Source organism: Lissotriton helveticus, chromosome 1_2, assembly GCF_964261635.1.
Source record: "Lissotriton helveticus chromosome 1_2, aLisHel1.1, whole genome shotgun sequence".
NCBI classification, from domain to species: domain Eukaryota; kingdom Metazoa; phylum Chordata; class Amphibia; order Caudata; family Salamandridae; genus Lissotriton; species Lissotriton helveticus.
In genome coordinates, this window is record NC_136058.1 from 116,332,550 (window position 1) to 116,346,306 (window position 13,757).

General features: G+C 42.3%; 1 protein-coding gene across 1 annotated transcript in view; it reads right to left on the reverse strand.

Annotated features, from left to right (window-relative positions):
• Positions 1-13,757, reverse strand: part of HOOK1 (hook microtubule tethering protein 1) — a 1,127,940-nt gene that overhangs the window by 43,088 nt on the left and 1,071,095 nt on the right. The window contains exon 21 of the mRNA XM_078669845.1: positions 8,666-8,734. Coding sequence (XP_078525971.1) covers positions 8,666-8,734 — 69 coding nt within the window. The remainder of the gene's footprint in view (positions 1-8,665; positions 8,735-13,757) is intronic.

Here is a 13,757-nt window from a genome sequence, read left to right on the forward strand (position 1 = left end):
ACTTCGATGACTCCACCCAGCTCCTTAGAACTCTAGTCCATACATAACCCGGCAGCCAGACTCATCCTGGATCTTTAAGTGGTCACCCATCACCCCCATCTCAGAAACCTCCACTGGCTCCCCATCTAGTAGAGATGCTAGTTCAAGATCCTCGTGCACACTCACAAAGCCATCTACGATCAAGGACCTGCCTACATCAAATGTCAACTGAAATCTCACCAGCTCTCCAGACTCCTGCATTCCTCCTCTATCGTTCTTGCCCTGCCCCCGCATCCATCACAACCACTGTTCCTTCTACATCGCCACCAAGGCCTGGATCGACCTACCCCTCCACCTCCGTACAACACACTCCCTGGCGGACTTCAGGAAAAGGCTCAAGACCTGGCTTGAGCCTGGCTTTTTGATGGAGACAAGGCATCCTCAGTGCCCAGAGACCCTAAGGGTGACAGTGCTGCGCTTTACAAATACTGTTTGATTGACTGATCGTAGGCCAATTTAAGTCTATTATCATGAAGTTATTTCAACATTGCCTGCCTCTTTACTGAAGAGTTTAAGAATTGTATATTTAATGATGCCATGAAGAGGTTAGACATTATGTAAATGTATGGGGAGTCCCTTAAGGATCATATATGCACCTGATGTGTCTCTAGTTCGATCACCAACTACTATGAAGGCTTTCTGTACATTGAGGGGACATCCATTTTCCATTTTCACATGACCTGTAAGTCCATCTCCATAGCTATGAAAGTAAGGTCTATGAGAGGGAGGTCTTGTAGTGCTTCATAACATAGCTACAGCAACACACATATTAAAATAAAACATCTAAGCATTCTAAACATTTGAAAAATCATGTTCATACAGGTTTGTAAAACAGGTACGGGCTGTTTCTGCCTCACTCAGAGTGGGGCCCCAGCCAGAGCTCACCAGGAGGCTATGGCCACCATCTTACAACCAAAAACATACAGGGGACTTCTGTGGCTGCCCCTATTACATTGTCTCTACATATTAGCCAATGGATCTCAGATAGTTCTGGGGGTGTCCAAAATTTCAAAGTTCTAGAGAGGGACTACCAGGTGTCAAGGAGCAGGTGCAATCCATTAATCTTCTGCCGATGACCAGGGTGGGATCCCAGTGCCTGCTTCTGTCGTCTTCGTCTCCTATGTGCCCTACTGATTATCATTTGCACTCAGTAGTCTCTTCTGGATATTACAGTGCTTTCCTCATTGTTAAGTCGATAAATTTCCTCTCAAGCATTTGGCAGTTCAATTAACCTAAGGGCCTCATCAGGATCACAGATTGCGTAGGCTTTTCCCTCCAACATGAAGGTGAGGAGCAATGAATATCCCCATCGATAGGGGATATTCTTCTGCTGAAGGAGCCCTATCCAGTTCATCTAAAAAATCCTAAGGTACACATGTTGAAAAAGCGTTATAACACATTGCTCAAAGTCTGCATTGATGTGTTTTCGCTACCCTCCCGTTTTTCCACCAGGGAGACATAGTTTATTCTTGAGCTTTGTTACTCTTAACGCTAGAGTATCCATTTATGTGCCTGTTCAGAAACAAATGACCACTTGATCCAATCAGGCCTCGGTCTTTTGGAGATTATGATCCAGTTCTGAGATACCGCTATTGATGTCCTGTGTTTAAGAGGTGATTTTAGCCAGAGCCAAGCCGGCCACTTGTAGCCACGGGGACCCCATCCCCTGGGGCTGGCCCTGTCTGTTGGCGACCGTGGGAGGTCATATATATGATATATATATATCGTATAAAATAATGTATCCAAAATATTTAACATATAATATTACAATATAAAAGAAATATTTTTTAGGATTTAAAAATATGCATGAACATATGTTTGTATAAAAACACACAAACATATATATATTTGTATATACATATATTATATAACACTTAATAATATTTTAATTTACATTCTATAAATTATTGTTTTTAACTTACTATTATAAAAACAAATATCGAATTATGCATATTTATATATTCAAATGAAACATGAAAAATATTAAAACACAATTGCAAACCATCAGACTAAATTAGTACTTTTATTAAATATAAAATTCAAACAAAATGTATTAAACATATTACAATTTGTTTTAAATCTATATATAAACAAATAACATCAAATTAAACAAACAAGTGACACTAATATATATTTTAGCAAAAACAAAAAGTATTTAAATAAGAATAAAAAATACACTATTCCCTTTTCAGTCCATGCAATAGTAGGGAAAGCGATGGAAGTCATGGGGGGTAAAATGTATGATTCCTTCCCCCAGTCTGTGCCACAGTAGAAAATGGCTAGGACTTCGGAAGGGTTGAATTTACTATCCCCGTCTGTGCAAAGGTAGGAAAGGAAAGGTAGGAAAAGCATTGGACTTCGGAGGGGTTAAATTTACTATTCCAACTGCAGTCTGTGCAACAGTAGGGAAAAGCGTTGGACTTCTTGGGTTCAAGTTTACTATTCCCACTTCAGTCTGTGCAATAGTAGGGAAAGCGTTGGACATCAGAGAGGTAAAATGTACTATTTCAGTGCTTCAGTAGGGAAGTATTTTACTACAAACACATAACATATTTTAATAACCCTATTAGCTGACCAGAAAAATACATCTCTTAATATAACATTGAAAAAACAATTTGACAATGTAAATGATTATTAAAAAATTGAATAATGTATTTTAAATTATACATTTTTTTTTCTTATTCAAATAAGTTCTGCACTATGCTCCCACAAACCTAGCAGACCATACTTAAAATATAACTAAAATACAGAAGTATAACACAATTAACATACGTATTAGCAATTAAATATGTATTAAAATATGAATTAATTATTAATTATAGATTAAATACCTTTCCACCCTATGCCCCTACGTACACAAGCCCACGCCTAATTTCTAATGTAAAAAAATAATTATTAAACAATTTTCAAAATTAAAATAATAAATTAATAATGAATTTTAATAAATTATGACTTATTTAACTTCCCACCCTATACCCCTACAAACCCAACAACCAAAACCTAAAAGAAAACAAAAAATATTTACACAATCTACATAATAAACAATGAATTAAATAATTAAAAATAATTTATTATAGATCAATTATGACTTAATTCACTCCCTACCCTATACCCCTACAAACCTAACAACCTACACCTAAAATATAACTTTAAAAAATATTTTCACAATCAAAATAATTAACAATCATTCAAATAATTAATAATATATTACTTAATCATCAATTACTTATTTAACATACCACCCTATACTCCTACAAACAAAACAACCCACAACTAAAATTAGAACTTAAAAAAATTGAATTACACAATTTACATAATCAATTAAATCATTAATATGACATTTAAAAATTATTAATCAATTATACCTAATTAACTTTCCACCCTGTACCCCTACAAATCTCACAACCCAATACAACACTACAAGTTTAAAAATTATAAATAACTTAAAATTACAACTATATAAAAAAATATTGTCCACAATTATACCAACAATGTTTACCATATAGCATTAATATATGAACTAAAACAAATAAAAATCATTTTAAACAATATTTTTAATAACTATATTATTGAAAACGATATTAAAAACAGATATTATTGTAAACAATATTACTTACTTAAAAATTGATATTCTTGTCAACAATATTTCGACATCATATGTATGTTTCACGATAATAAAAACTCGATATTTGTGTATCTCGATATTTATAATTCAATATTTTGTCCAAATACCGTCAATGAGTATGCAATTCATGTTGTCTGTTAATGTAAACCCTAAATAATCAAAAGTATGGTCTTACGCCAATGGGATCCTTTTTAACGTAGGATTCCATCTAGTAGAATGACAAGGGACTAAGAACCATATACTTGGTTTTTCCTATGTTAATCTCCAAACCCCTCGGTTTTCAAAAGCTTTCAAATCGATCTAATAATTTTTGAAGTCCCATAGGTGATTTAGAGAGAAATAACGTATCAGCTACAAACAGAAGGATGGGAACTATAATGTTTGCCAGGCTCGGTGCATCATTCTCACGTTGTTCCAAGTGAGATACTAAATTGTTAATATACAATGTAAATAATGTAGGGGCCAGAACACAACCCTGTCTTACCTCTCTATTGACAGGGAATTGATCAGACAGTTCACCCACTAGGCCGCACCAAACTGTTGTGTAGTTATTATTGTGCAGTCTGATAATAACATCCAGTTTGTACTTGTGGTTCTCCAATTCAGCTCGTACCTGCCAAAGAAAGGTCCTTAGATATAGATCAAATCCAGACCGCAGGTCTACGAATACCATGACGATGTGACCACTGCCTAAGGAGACTGTTTTCCAAAATAGTAGTTGGAGTCGAAATACCTGGTCACTGGTACTAGTGCGTTCACAGAAGCCAGCTTGCAGGGGAGTTAATATCTCATTTGTGAGTAACTATTCCTGTACCATATCCAAAATTATCCTGCTAAACAGCTTTTGAGAGCTATCTATGAGACTTATAGGTCTGTAATTAGCTGCAAGGGATCTAGAGTCTATTTTAAAAATAGGGTTTTTTTCTGACTCAGCCCAGGTTGAGGGGATCAGTGCACTTTCATAATAGCATTAAAAATCAATGTGAAAACAGTTGATTCTTGAATGTAGGCCGTGACCTGCAAATAAAACATAGTCCCTATCTCTTGGGGTTGTTGTGCAGGCTAGACAGCTAAACACCCAGATCTGCCATAGCCCCCTTCACTCAGTCAGGTGGACGTGATTACTGAATCTGCCAATCAACCTATCCAGCTGGTTATGTGAAACTACATTGATGTCACTTCACAACACCAGTGAGTCCCTTTTGAAATCAGCAATGGAGGGGAATAATGCTGCATAAAAAGCATAGTAGTCTATCTTTGTTGGGACCATAGTAGGAAAAGATTTCTATCTATAGATCCTTCAGATGGCCCCTCACTCCCACCATTTTCACTGTTTCATCTCTCGTTGTTGCATTATGTGTCCCTGAGCTAAATGTTTAAAATCAAGGCAGGCACCGCCCCCCTATACCTTCAAGCACTTGTACGACCATATGTTCCCTCCCGCCACCTACGCTCTGAAACCATGGGCAACTTTGTTGTGCCCAAGGTCAAACTCTCCAGAATGGGGGGGGGGGAGATCATTCTCCTATCTAGGCCCCTCCATCTGGAACACCCTACCTATCAATATTCGCAAAGAAACTAATTATATCCACTTTCTCAGAAATCTTAAGACCTGGCTGTTGGACCAATAATCTCATCTAAATGGCCCTCGATTTCTGCTTTCTGCCCGTCCTGGCGCCGGGAAACACTTTTTGGGTAGCTGAGCACCTTATAAACCCAATAAATAAATAAATAAATACATTGCAAACCCCTTCTCAAAAGGACTGAGGCTGGCATACTTTTAGAACCAGCCAGGGTATGAAGTTGTCTTTCATACTAGTATCACCAGTGTAACCTCATCTTTCCCCAATAAATGGGATTCTTATAACAAGCTTCCGCACTCTCTGCATGCTCCGCACAATCTTTAGATAGATCCCGGTCAACAGCAAAAAGACCGTAACTCAAGCCCTTGTCACCAGCCGGCTCGACTACAGCAAAACTCTCTACTTTGATGACTCCACCCAGCTCCTTAGAACTCTAGTCCATACATAACCCGGCAGCCAGACTCATCCTGGATCTTCTAAGTGGTCACCCATCACCCCCCATCTCAGAAACCTCCACTGGCTCCCCATCTAGTAGAGATGCTAGTTCAAGATCCTCGTGCACACTCACAAAGCCATCTACGATCAAGGACCTGCCTACATCAACTGTCAACTGAAATCTCACCAGCTCTCCAGACTCCTGCATTCCTCCTCTATCGTTCTTGCCCTGCCCCCGCATCCATCGCAACCACTGTTCCTTCTACATCGCCACCAAGGCCTGGATCGACCTACCCCTCCACCTCCGTACAACACACTCCCTGGCGGACTTCAGGAAAAGGCTCAAGACCTGGCTTGAGCCTGGCTTTTTGATGGAGACAAGGCATCCTCAGTGCCCAGAGACCCTAAGGGTGACAGTGCTGCGCTTTACAAATACTGTTTGATTGACTGATCGTAGGCCAATTTAAGTCTATTATCATGAAGTTATTTCAACATTGCCTGCCTCTTTACTGAAGAGTTTAAGAATTGTATATTTAATGATGCCATGAAGAGGTTAGACATTATGTAAATGTATGGGGAGTCCCTTAAGGATCATATATGCACCTGATGTGTCTCTAGTTCGATCACCAACTACTATGAAGGCTTTCTGTACATTGAGGGGACATCCATTTTCCATTTTCACATGACCTGTAAGTCCATCTCCATAGCTATGAAAGTAAGGTCCATGAGAGGGAGGTCTTGTAGTGCTTCATAACATAGCTACAGCAACACACATATTAAAATAAAACATCTAAGCATTCTAAACATTTGAAAAATCATGTTCATACAGGTTTGTAAAACAGGTACGGGCTGTTTCTGCCTCACTCAGAGTGGGGCCCCAGCCAGAGCTCACCAGGAGGCTATGGCCACCATCTTACAACCAAAAACATACAGGGAACTTCTGTGGCTGCCCCTATTACATTGTCTCTACATATTAGCCAATAGATCTCAGATAGATCTGGGGGTGTCCAAAATTTCAAAGTTCTAGAGAGGGACTACCAGGTGTCAAGGAGCAGGTGCAATCCATTAATCTTCTGCCGATGACCAGGGTGGGATCCCAGTGCCTGCTTCTGTCGTCTTCGTCTCCTATGTGCCCTACTGATTATCATTTGCACTCAGTAGTCTCTTCTGGATATTACAGTGCTTTCCTCATTGTTAAATCGATAAATTTCCTCTCAAGCATTTGGCAGTCCAATTAACCTAAGGGCCTCATCAGGATCACAGATTGCGTAGGCTTTTCCCTCCAACATGAAGGTGAGGAGCAATGAATATCCCCATCGATAGGGGATATTCTTCTGCTGAAGGAGCCCTATCCAGTTCATCTAAAAAACCCTAAGGTACACATGTTGAAAAAGCGTTATAACACATTGCTCAAAGTCTGCATGGATGTGTTTTCGTTCCCTCCCGTTTTTCCACCAGGGAGACATAGTTTATTCTTGAGCTTTGTTACTCTTAACGCTAGAGTATCCATTTATGTGCCTGTTCAGAAACAAATGACCACTTGATCCAATCAGGCCTCGGTCTTTTGGAGATTATGATCCAGTTCTGAGATACCGCTATTGATGTCCTGTGTTTAAGAGGTGATTTTAGCCAGAGCCAGTACGGGTGCTGAAGAAGTCCCAGTGATAGGTTCAGAGTGGCGAACTGGCGTGAGGGTGAACCCACCAGATGGAGGGCCTCTTTGCTCCTTGGAGCCTGCAGAGCTGCCCAGTGGGAGTTGGAATTGATCCGAAGAGTCAGAGCTTGACCTCGAGGAACTGTTTGATCTGACTCAGTGATGCAGATGGCCCCAAAAACTCAGGTTGTGCTGGTACAAGTTGCAGGATGGGCTCCGATGTTGATTGACTTCGGGAGAAAGAATGAGAGCATAGTGACACCCTTGTGCCTTCTCAGGAGTATGAGAGTAGTGGGAAAGTGTCAGAGTAGTGGGAAAGTGCCAATTCTCAAATACATTCTTTTATGCTTTACCTGAAGAGTTGGTGCGCAATGACGAGTGAGCTGGAATAATCTCCAGCGACTTCTAGACCAGGAACATGACTAGGACCGAACACTGGCTATAGACAGGTCACAACATGGAGTCTTCATAGGTTTGGGGATGTATAGCTGTGTTATGCTGTCTCGTATGGGCCTCAGGTTCACTGACGTACAGTAACTGCAGGCCTTAGAACTCCTGATTTGATACCAGGCAAACCTGATGAGGATCTGTCACAGACATTTGTTTGCGGTAGTCCTTACAGTGTTTAAATCCTGTTGTCTTGTGTGGTAACTTCTTCCCTGCACAGCGGTAAATTTACGTAGAAAAACTGCCTCAAAGAGATGAAAGGTAGCTCCGGGTCAATATCTTGTGGTGCGAAAAGAAAGGAATTGATGTCAGCTTGTGGCAGGGGTGCCTATATAGGCACAAAACATAATTCTGGAGCGGAACAGTGCTAGTGCGAAGCTGCACGCCACCACCTACTCGCACGCACGGGTACTGCTGAAATATTGTTACAGATCGAGTCTTACACCTGGGAAGTAGTCCAAAGCGGATGAATCTGCAGTTAGAAGTTTCTATCAGAAAAGAATCATATTTTCTTCTAAAGTGCATTAAAACTAAAATGCGTTTTATAACTGTCCTTAGTATAACTGCATGCTAGTGACCACTCAAAAATTATATGTGATGGCTATTTTTATTTAACTATTTGAACATGTTATTGCCTTGTTTAGGGGTGGCTTGTTTTTTTGTGGCACATACTTGCAATAAAATATAAAAAAAATATATGCATTACACTAGGTTGCTGAGGCCCGGCCTATTGGCTTTGTCAATGCTTGTTTTATAATGAAGGGGCATTGTTGATAGTCGTAATAAATGTTCCCAAAATGAGCATGCATAGCCAGAAATTATTTTATTAAGCAGTGCACAACGGAATACACAACAAAAAGACAAGTGATAAAGAAACACTACCTTGTTGTACCATGCAGTCACAATTAATTTTTCTTCATATTCACGTAGTTTAGCTTGATCGCATTCACTCTGGAAAGGAAGAAAAGATTACTACTGAAAACGTTTAAATGAAAATCAAAATATGATGGTACTGCCTACAGCACATTACAGGTTACTGCAAGTAAAGAACAATAGTTACTTACCTGTAAACAGGTGGTTCTCCAGTATTGGTGTCTAAGTAACTATTGTTCTTCTCCAGTATTAGGGGTGTCTTTCATAGATTCACATGCCTGAATCAGAATAGTAAGCAATACTCTCAGCATAATGCTCGTAGACGTCAGAGTGACATATATATATATATATAAATATATATATATATATATACAGCATACATGTAAAACAAAATTCATCAACAGCTGACAAAACGTCTAAAGAGCATAAATGAGGAGGTGGAAACAGAGGCTCACCTTATTTGAAAAGATTACGCAGCACTGCTCTTCCAACCGAAGCATCTGCATTGTCTGCTGAATCTAGACAGTAATGTCTAGTAAAGGTGTGCCTGCTAGACCACGTAGCAGCTCTGCAGATCTGTCGAAGCGGCACACCAGCAAAAAGGGCAGTGAAAGAGCTAACCGCCCTTGTAGAATGCGCTCTTGGCAAGGCCTGTAAGGGCCTACCGGCCTGCTGATGACAAAGTCCAATTGTAGAGGAGACCCATCTAGCAATGGTCTGTTTTGAAACTGCACAGCCCTGGCGCTGCCTCCCATAAGCCACGAACAGCTGGTCTGTTTTGCGGATGGTAGATGTTCTTGATAGGTAAAATTTGAGGCATCTCCTAATATCCAGCGAATGCAGTTTCGTTCAGCCGGAGACTGCGGGTTTGGAAAGAATGTCTTGAGGACAACCGGCTCATTTAAATGAAAATCCAAAGGCACTTTTGGCATGTACGTTGGATTAGTACGTAGTACTACCGAGTCAGAGGTAAATTGGATGAAAGGCGATCTAGATGTGAATGCCTGAATATCGCTAACCCTTCTAGCAGATGTTAAAGCAAGTAACAGCGACACTTTCCATGTTACAAATTTTAGGTCCACCTTATGGATCGGCTCGAAAGGATGACGCATAAGTTGAGTTAGTACGACATTCAGATGCCATGTAGGAGGAGGTTTCCGCACAGGCGGAAACATACGAAACAATCCTTTGAAAAATTGTTGTATAATCCGTACAGAAAACAAAGAATTTGATCCATCCTGCCGAAATCTGGAAATGGCAGCCAGGAAGACCTTAAGAGTAGAACGTGCCAAACCCAATCTGGCCAAGTGCAAAAAGAAGGGTAGAATTTGCTCTGGCTTGGCATGAATGGGATGAAGACCATTAGACTGGCACCATGCACAGAAACGCCTCCACTTAAGTCTGTAGGTTTTGATCGTAGATGGAGCTCTGGCCTTTGCCAGCACCTCTTGGCAATCCTGTGGAATGTTTAAGTGTGCAAATTCCATGTGCTGAGGAGCCAAGCCGACAATTTCAGCGAGTTCGGGTCCGGATGATACACCTTGCACTTGTGGGTAGAGAGAAGATTCGGGATGCGAGGATTGGGTTGCATTCCGAGAGAAGGAGCAGCTCGGTGAACCAGTATTGCCGGGGCCATCGTGGAACAATCAGGATTAACCGGCATGGTTGCTTCTTCATCTTCTTGATGACTTTCGGGATCAGTGGTATCGGTGGAAAAGTGTAAGCGAATATTTGATACCAACTCATCGAAAGGGCATCCCCGCACGAGTCCTTGTGGGGAACCCAGCTTGCAAAGTACGGGCATTTCCGATTCTGATGCGTCGCAAACAAGTCCAGATCCGAATGCCCCCATGTCTGAAAGATGCGGTCTAGAGATGGTTGATGTAGTTCCCACTCGTGAGTGCAACCTGAGGATCTGCTGAGAGAGTCCGCTAGCACATTCGCTATTCCCGGGACATGGACAGCTGACAGATGGATATTGTGAGTCAGGGCCCAACTCCAAATCTCTTGTGCCTGATGCGACAGTCGGGCTGATCTCGTGCCCCCCTGCTTGTTTAGGTAATGCATGCAGGTGGTGTTGTCTGTCCGGATCAAGACTGTGGCACCTTCTAAAGTCGCCTGAAAGGACTTCAGGGCTAGAAAGATGGCGTGCAATTCGAGCCTGTTTATGTGCCATTTCATTTGGATTTTGTCCTATTTGCCGCTGACCGTCATGTCCTGGAGGTGTGCACCCCAGCCGGTCATTGACGCGTCTGTTGTCACTATGAACCTGGGTACTTCCGTGAGGAAAGAGCATCCCACTTGTAAGTTGCAACCTTGACCCCACCATTGAATCGCTTCTCGCATTTGTGGTGTTATCTGTATGATGTCCTCGAAGGACCCTGACACCTGAATCCACTGGCGACTGAGCTCCTCCTGCAGGGGCCTCATCTGAAGACGACAGTTGGGGGTGAGACGAATACAGGAAGAAATCATCCCGATGAAGGACTTGAACATGCGTACTGAAATGCAGCTTTTTAACAACAGTATCTTTTCCTGTCTCTCCTTTGAGATAAATACTTGGGCGAGCTTGGTGTCTAGTGTCGCTCCCAAGAAAGTCTTCCTCCTTGCTGGCGTTAGGTGTCATTTCTGGAAATTCACTGTGAAACCCAGGTTTTGCATCAGTGACAGAGTCTTTTGAATGTGAGTTTTTGCCATGTTGAAAGAACTGGCCTTGATAAGGCAATCGTCTAGATATGGATATATCTGTATTGACTGCAATCGAAGGTGGGCAGCCACCGGGGCCAGCATCTTTGTGAATACTCTGGGGGCTGAGCGCAGTCCAAAAGGAAGAACCCTGAACTGGAAGTCCCTGCCAGCCACTCTGAACCTTAGAAACTTCCGGTGCCTGGGAAAAATTGGAACATGGAAGTATGCATCCTGAAGGTCGAGTGTTGCCATATACTCTCCCGCCGAAAGAAATTGGAGGATGTCTTGCAGTGTTAGCATTCTGAATGACAGTTTTTTGAGAAATTTGTTGAGGGCACGCAGGTCGAGGATGGGGCGCCATTCCCCTGACTTCTTGCGAATAAGGAAAAATCTTGAGTAAAAATCTTTTCCTTTTTGATGATGAGGAACCCTCTCTATTGCTCCTTTTCGAATCATAATATTGATCTGGGCAAACAGCTCCTTGAGATGTGTTGGAGGAGGTCCTCTTGGGGGAAAATTTGGAGGAGTTTTTACGAATTCCAAAATGTGACCTCTGGCCACCACATCTAAAACCCATTTGTCCGTGGTAATCTTGGACCAATTCAAGTAATTTTGGGATATTTTTCCTCCAATTTGGTTCGGGTTGGGACAAAGTGGCGGCAGGATGCGTCTCTCACTTTTTATTGTCTCTTCCACGATAGTTGGATTTTCCTCTAGACTGAGAAAATGTTCCCCTTTTTTGCCCGTAAGTCTGACGATATGGCTGGTATCTTTGGTTTCCCTGGGCGGAAGTATAGGAGCGCTGTTGGTTATAGCCTCCTCTATTAGAGAAATTCCCTCTTCCTCTTGCTCCACGAAAGGAAGACTTCCTGTATAGCAGAGTGCCCAGTGAACGTGCTGTCTCCGTATCCTTCTTGATGGCTTCCAGCGCATCGTCGACATGTTTTCCAAATAAATACTCTCCATCATAAGCCATATCTATAATCCTTGTTTGGACCTCCTGTCTAAAAGATGTTGCCCTCAACCATCCTTGTCTCCTGAGGACAGCTGCACCTGCTAGTTGACGAAAACCTGTGGCAGCAACGTCCACTGCAGCGTCAATCATCTCAGATGAGACGCACTCTCCTTCTTGAAGGATCTTCTTTGCTTCCGCTCGATCTGGCTCGGGAAGTTTATCCACATATGGCAAGATGTCCGACCACATCTGCCTCTCGTATCTCCCTAAAATGGCCAGAGAGTTTGCGACTTTAATAGTCGTAGCTGCAATTGTAGAAACTTTTTTCCCGATTGAATCTAGACGTCTCCCGTCTTTGTCTGGCGGAACAGAGACCTGAGCTGATGGATCTCTTTTGCGCTGCCTGTGCCACCACAGAGTCTGCTTTGGCTTGCCCAATGAGGCACGCAGGAGAAGAATTAGGCGCCCTATATTTTTTATCTACTCTCGGGAGCACTGCTGGTAAAGAATTAGGTTTGGACATGATTTTCAGTCCTTCCTTCCATATGAACTCTATGATTGGAATGGTCCAACTTTGTTTCTGTTGCGAAGACTTGAAGTCATACAGGAAGCATTCATCTTGTTTCGACTCCATAGTTATCAAGAACCTCCTTGTTGCCCTATCCATGATCTTGTGGAATGAGGCAATGTCCACAGGAGGTGACTCAGATGTTGTAGGGTCTGCCGGAGAGGGTGTGTTTGCATTGTAATCCTCATACTCCGACGATTCCGACTTATTGTCCAATTCTCCTTCTTCCTGCTCCTCATTATCCGAGTACTCATCGTCCCCTGTTTGAGGAGCTATGACTTCAGACGCAGGCAATGCTGTACGTCCTTCCTCCAGTGGCTTAGAACCAACTGGCTGTATCTACTTTGAAAGCGGCGTCGCTGTTTGAGGCCTTGGCGTAGATACCCGAGAGTCACCTGACTCTGAAGGCGGAAAACGCCTATAGTAGTCGCCGAGGATGAATTGCAAATTGCGAAATAATTCCTCAGGTATCTGCATGCCGGGAGCAGGGCTGTTCCCCTGTGACAAAGGCTCTGTTTCTTGTATATCTTCCTCCGTATCACCGTCCTGAATCTTAATCCGGAGGTCAGACGGACTTCTGGCCACTCCAAAGTTCTCATCCTCGTAGGATCCCTCCTCATCAGAATCCAAAAGTTTCTCTGGTACTACCAGCGTAGAAGGGATTACCTCATTAGTAGCCCGATTATTCAACAGCGTAGCTGTAGTTGCAGGTGAGGGCAACGGTATTCCAGATGGCTGTGCTGGCCAGACTTGTAAGGCAGTGCAGCTTGACAATGGTGGCGTCGACGGGAGCACCTCCATCTCCGACGAACCTGTCTTTTGATGCTGAACCCTTTGCTTCGTCGACTGGACCATCGTCGACGGTAGATCTATCTTCGTCGTCGACGACT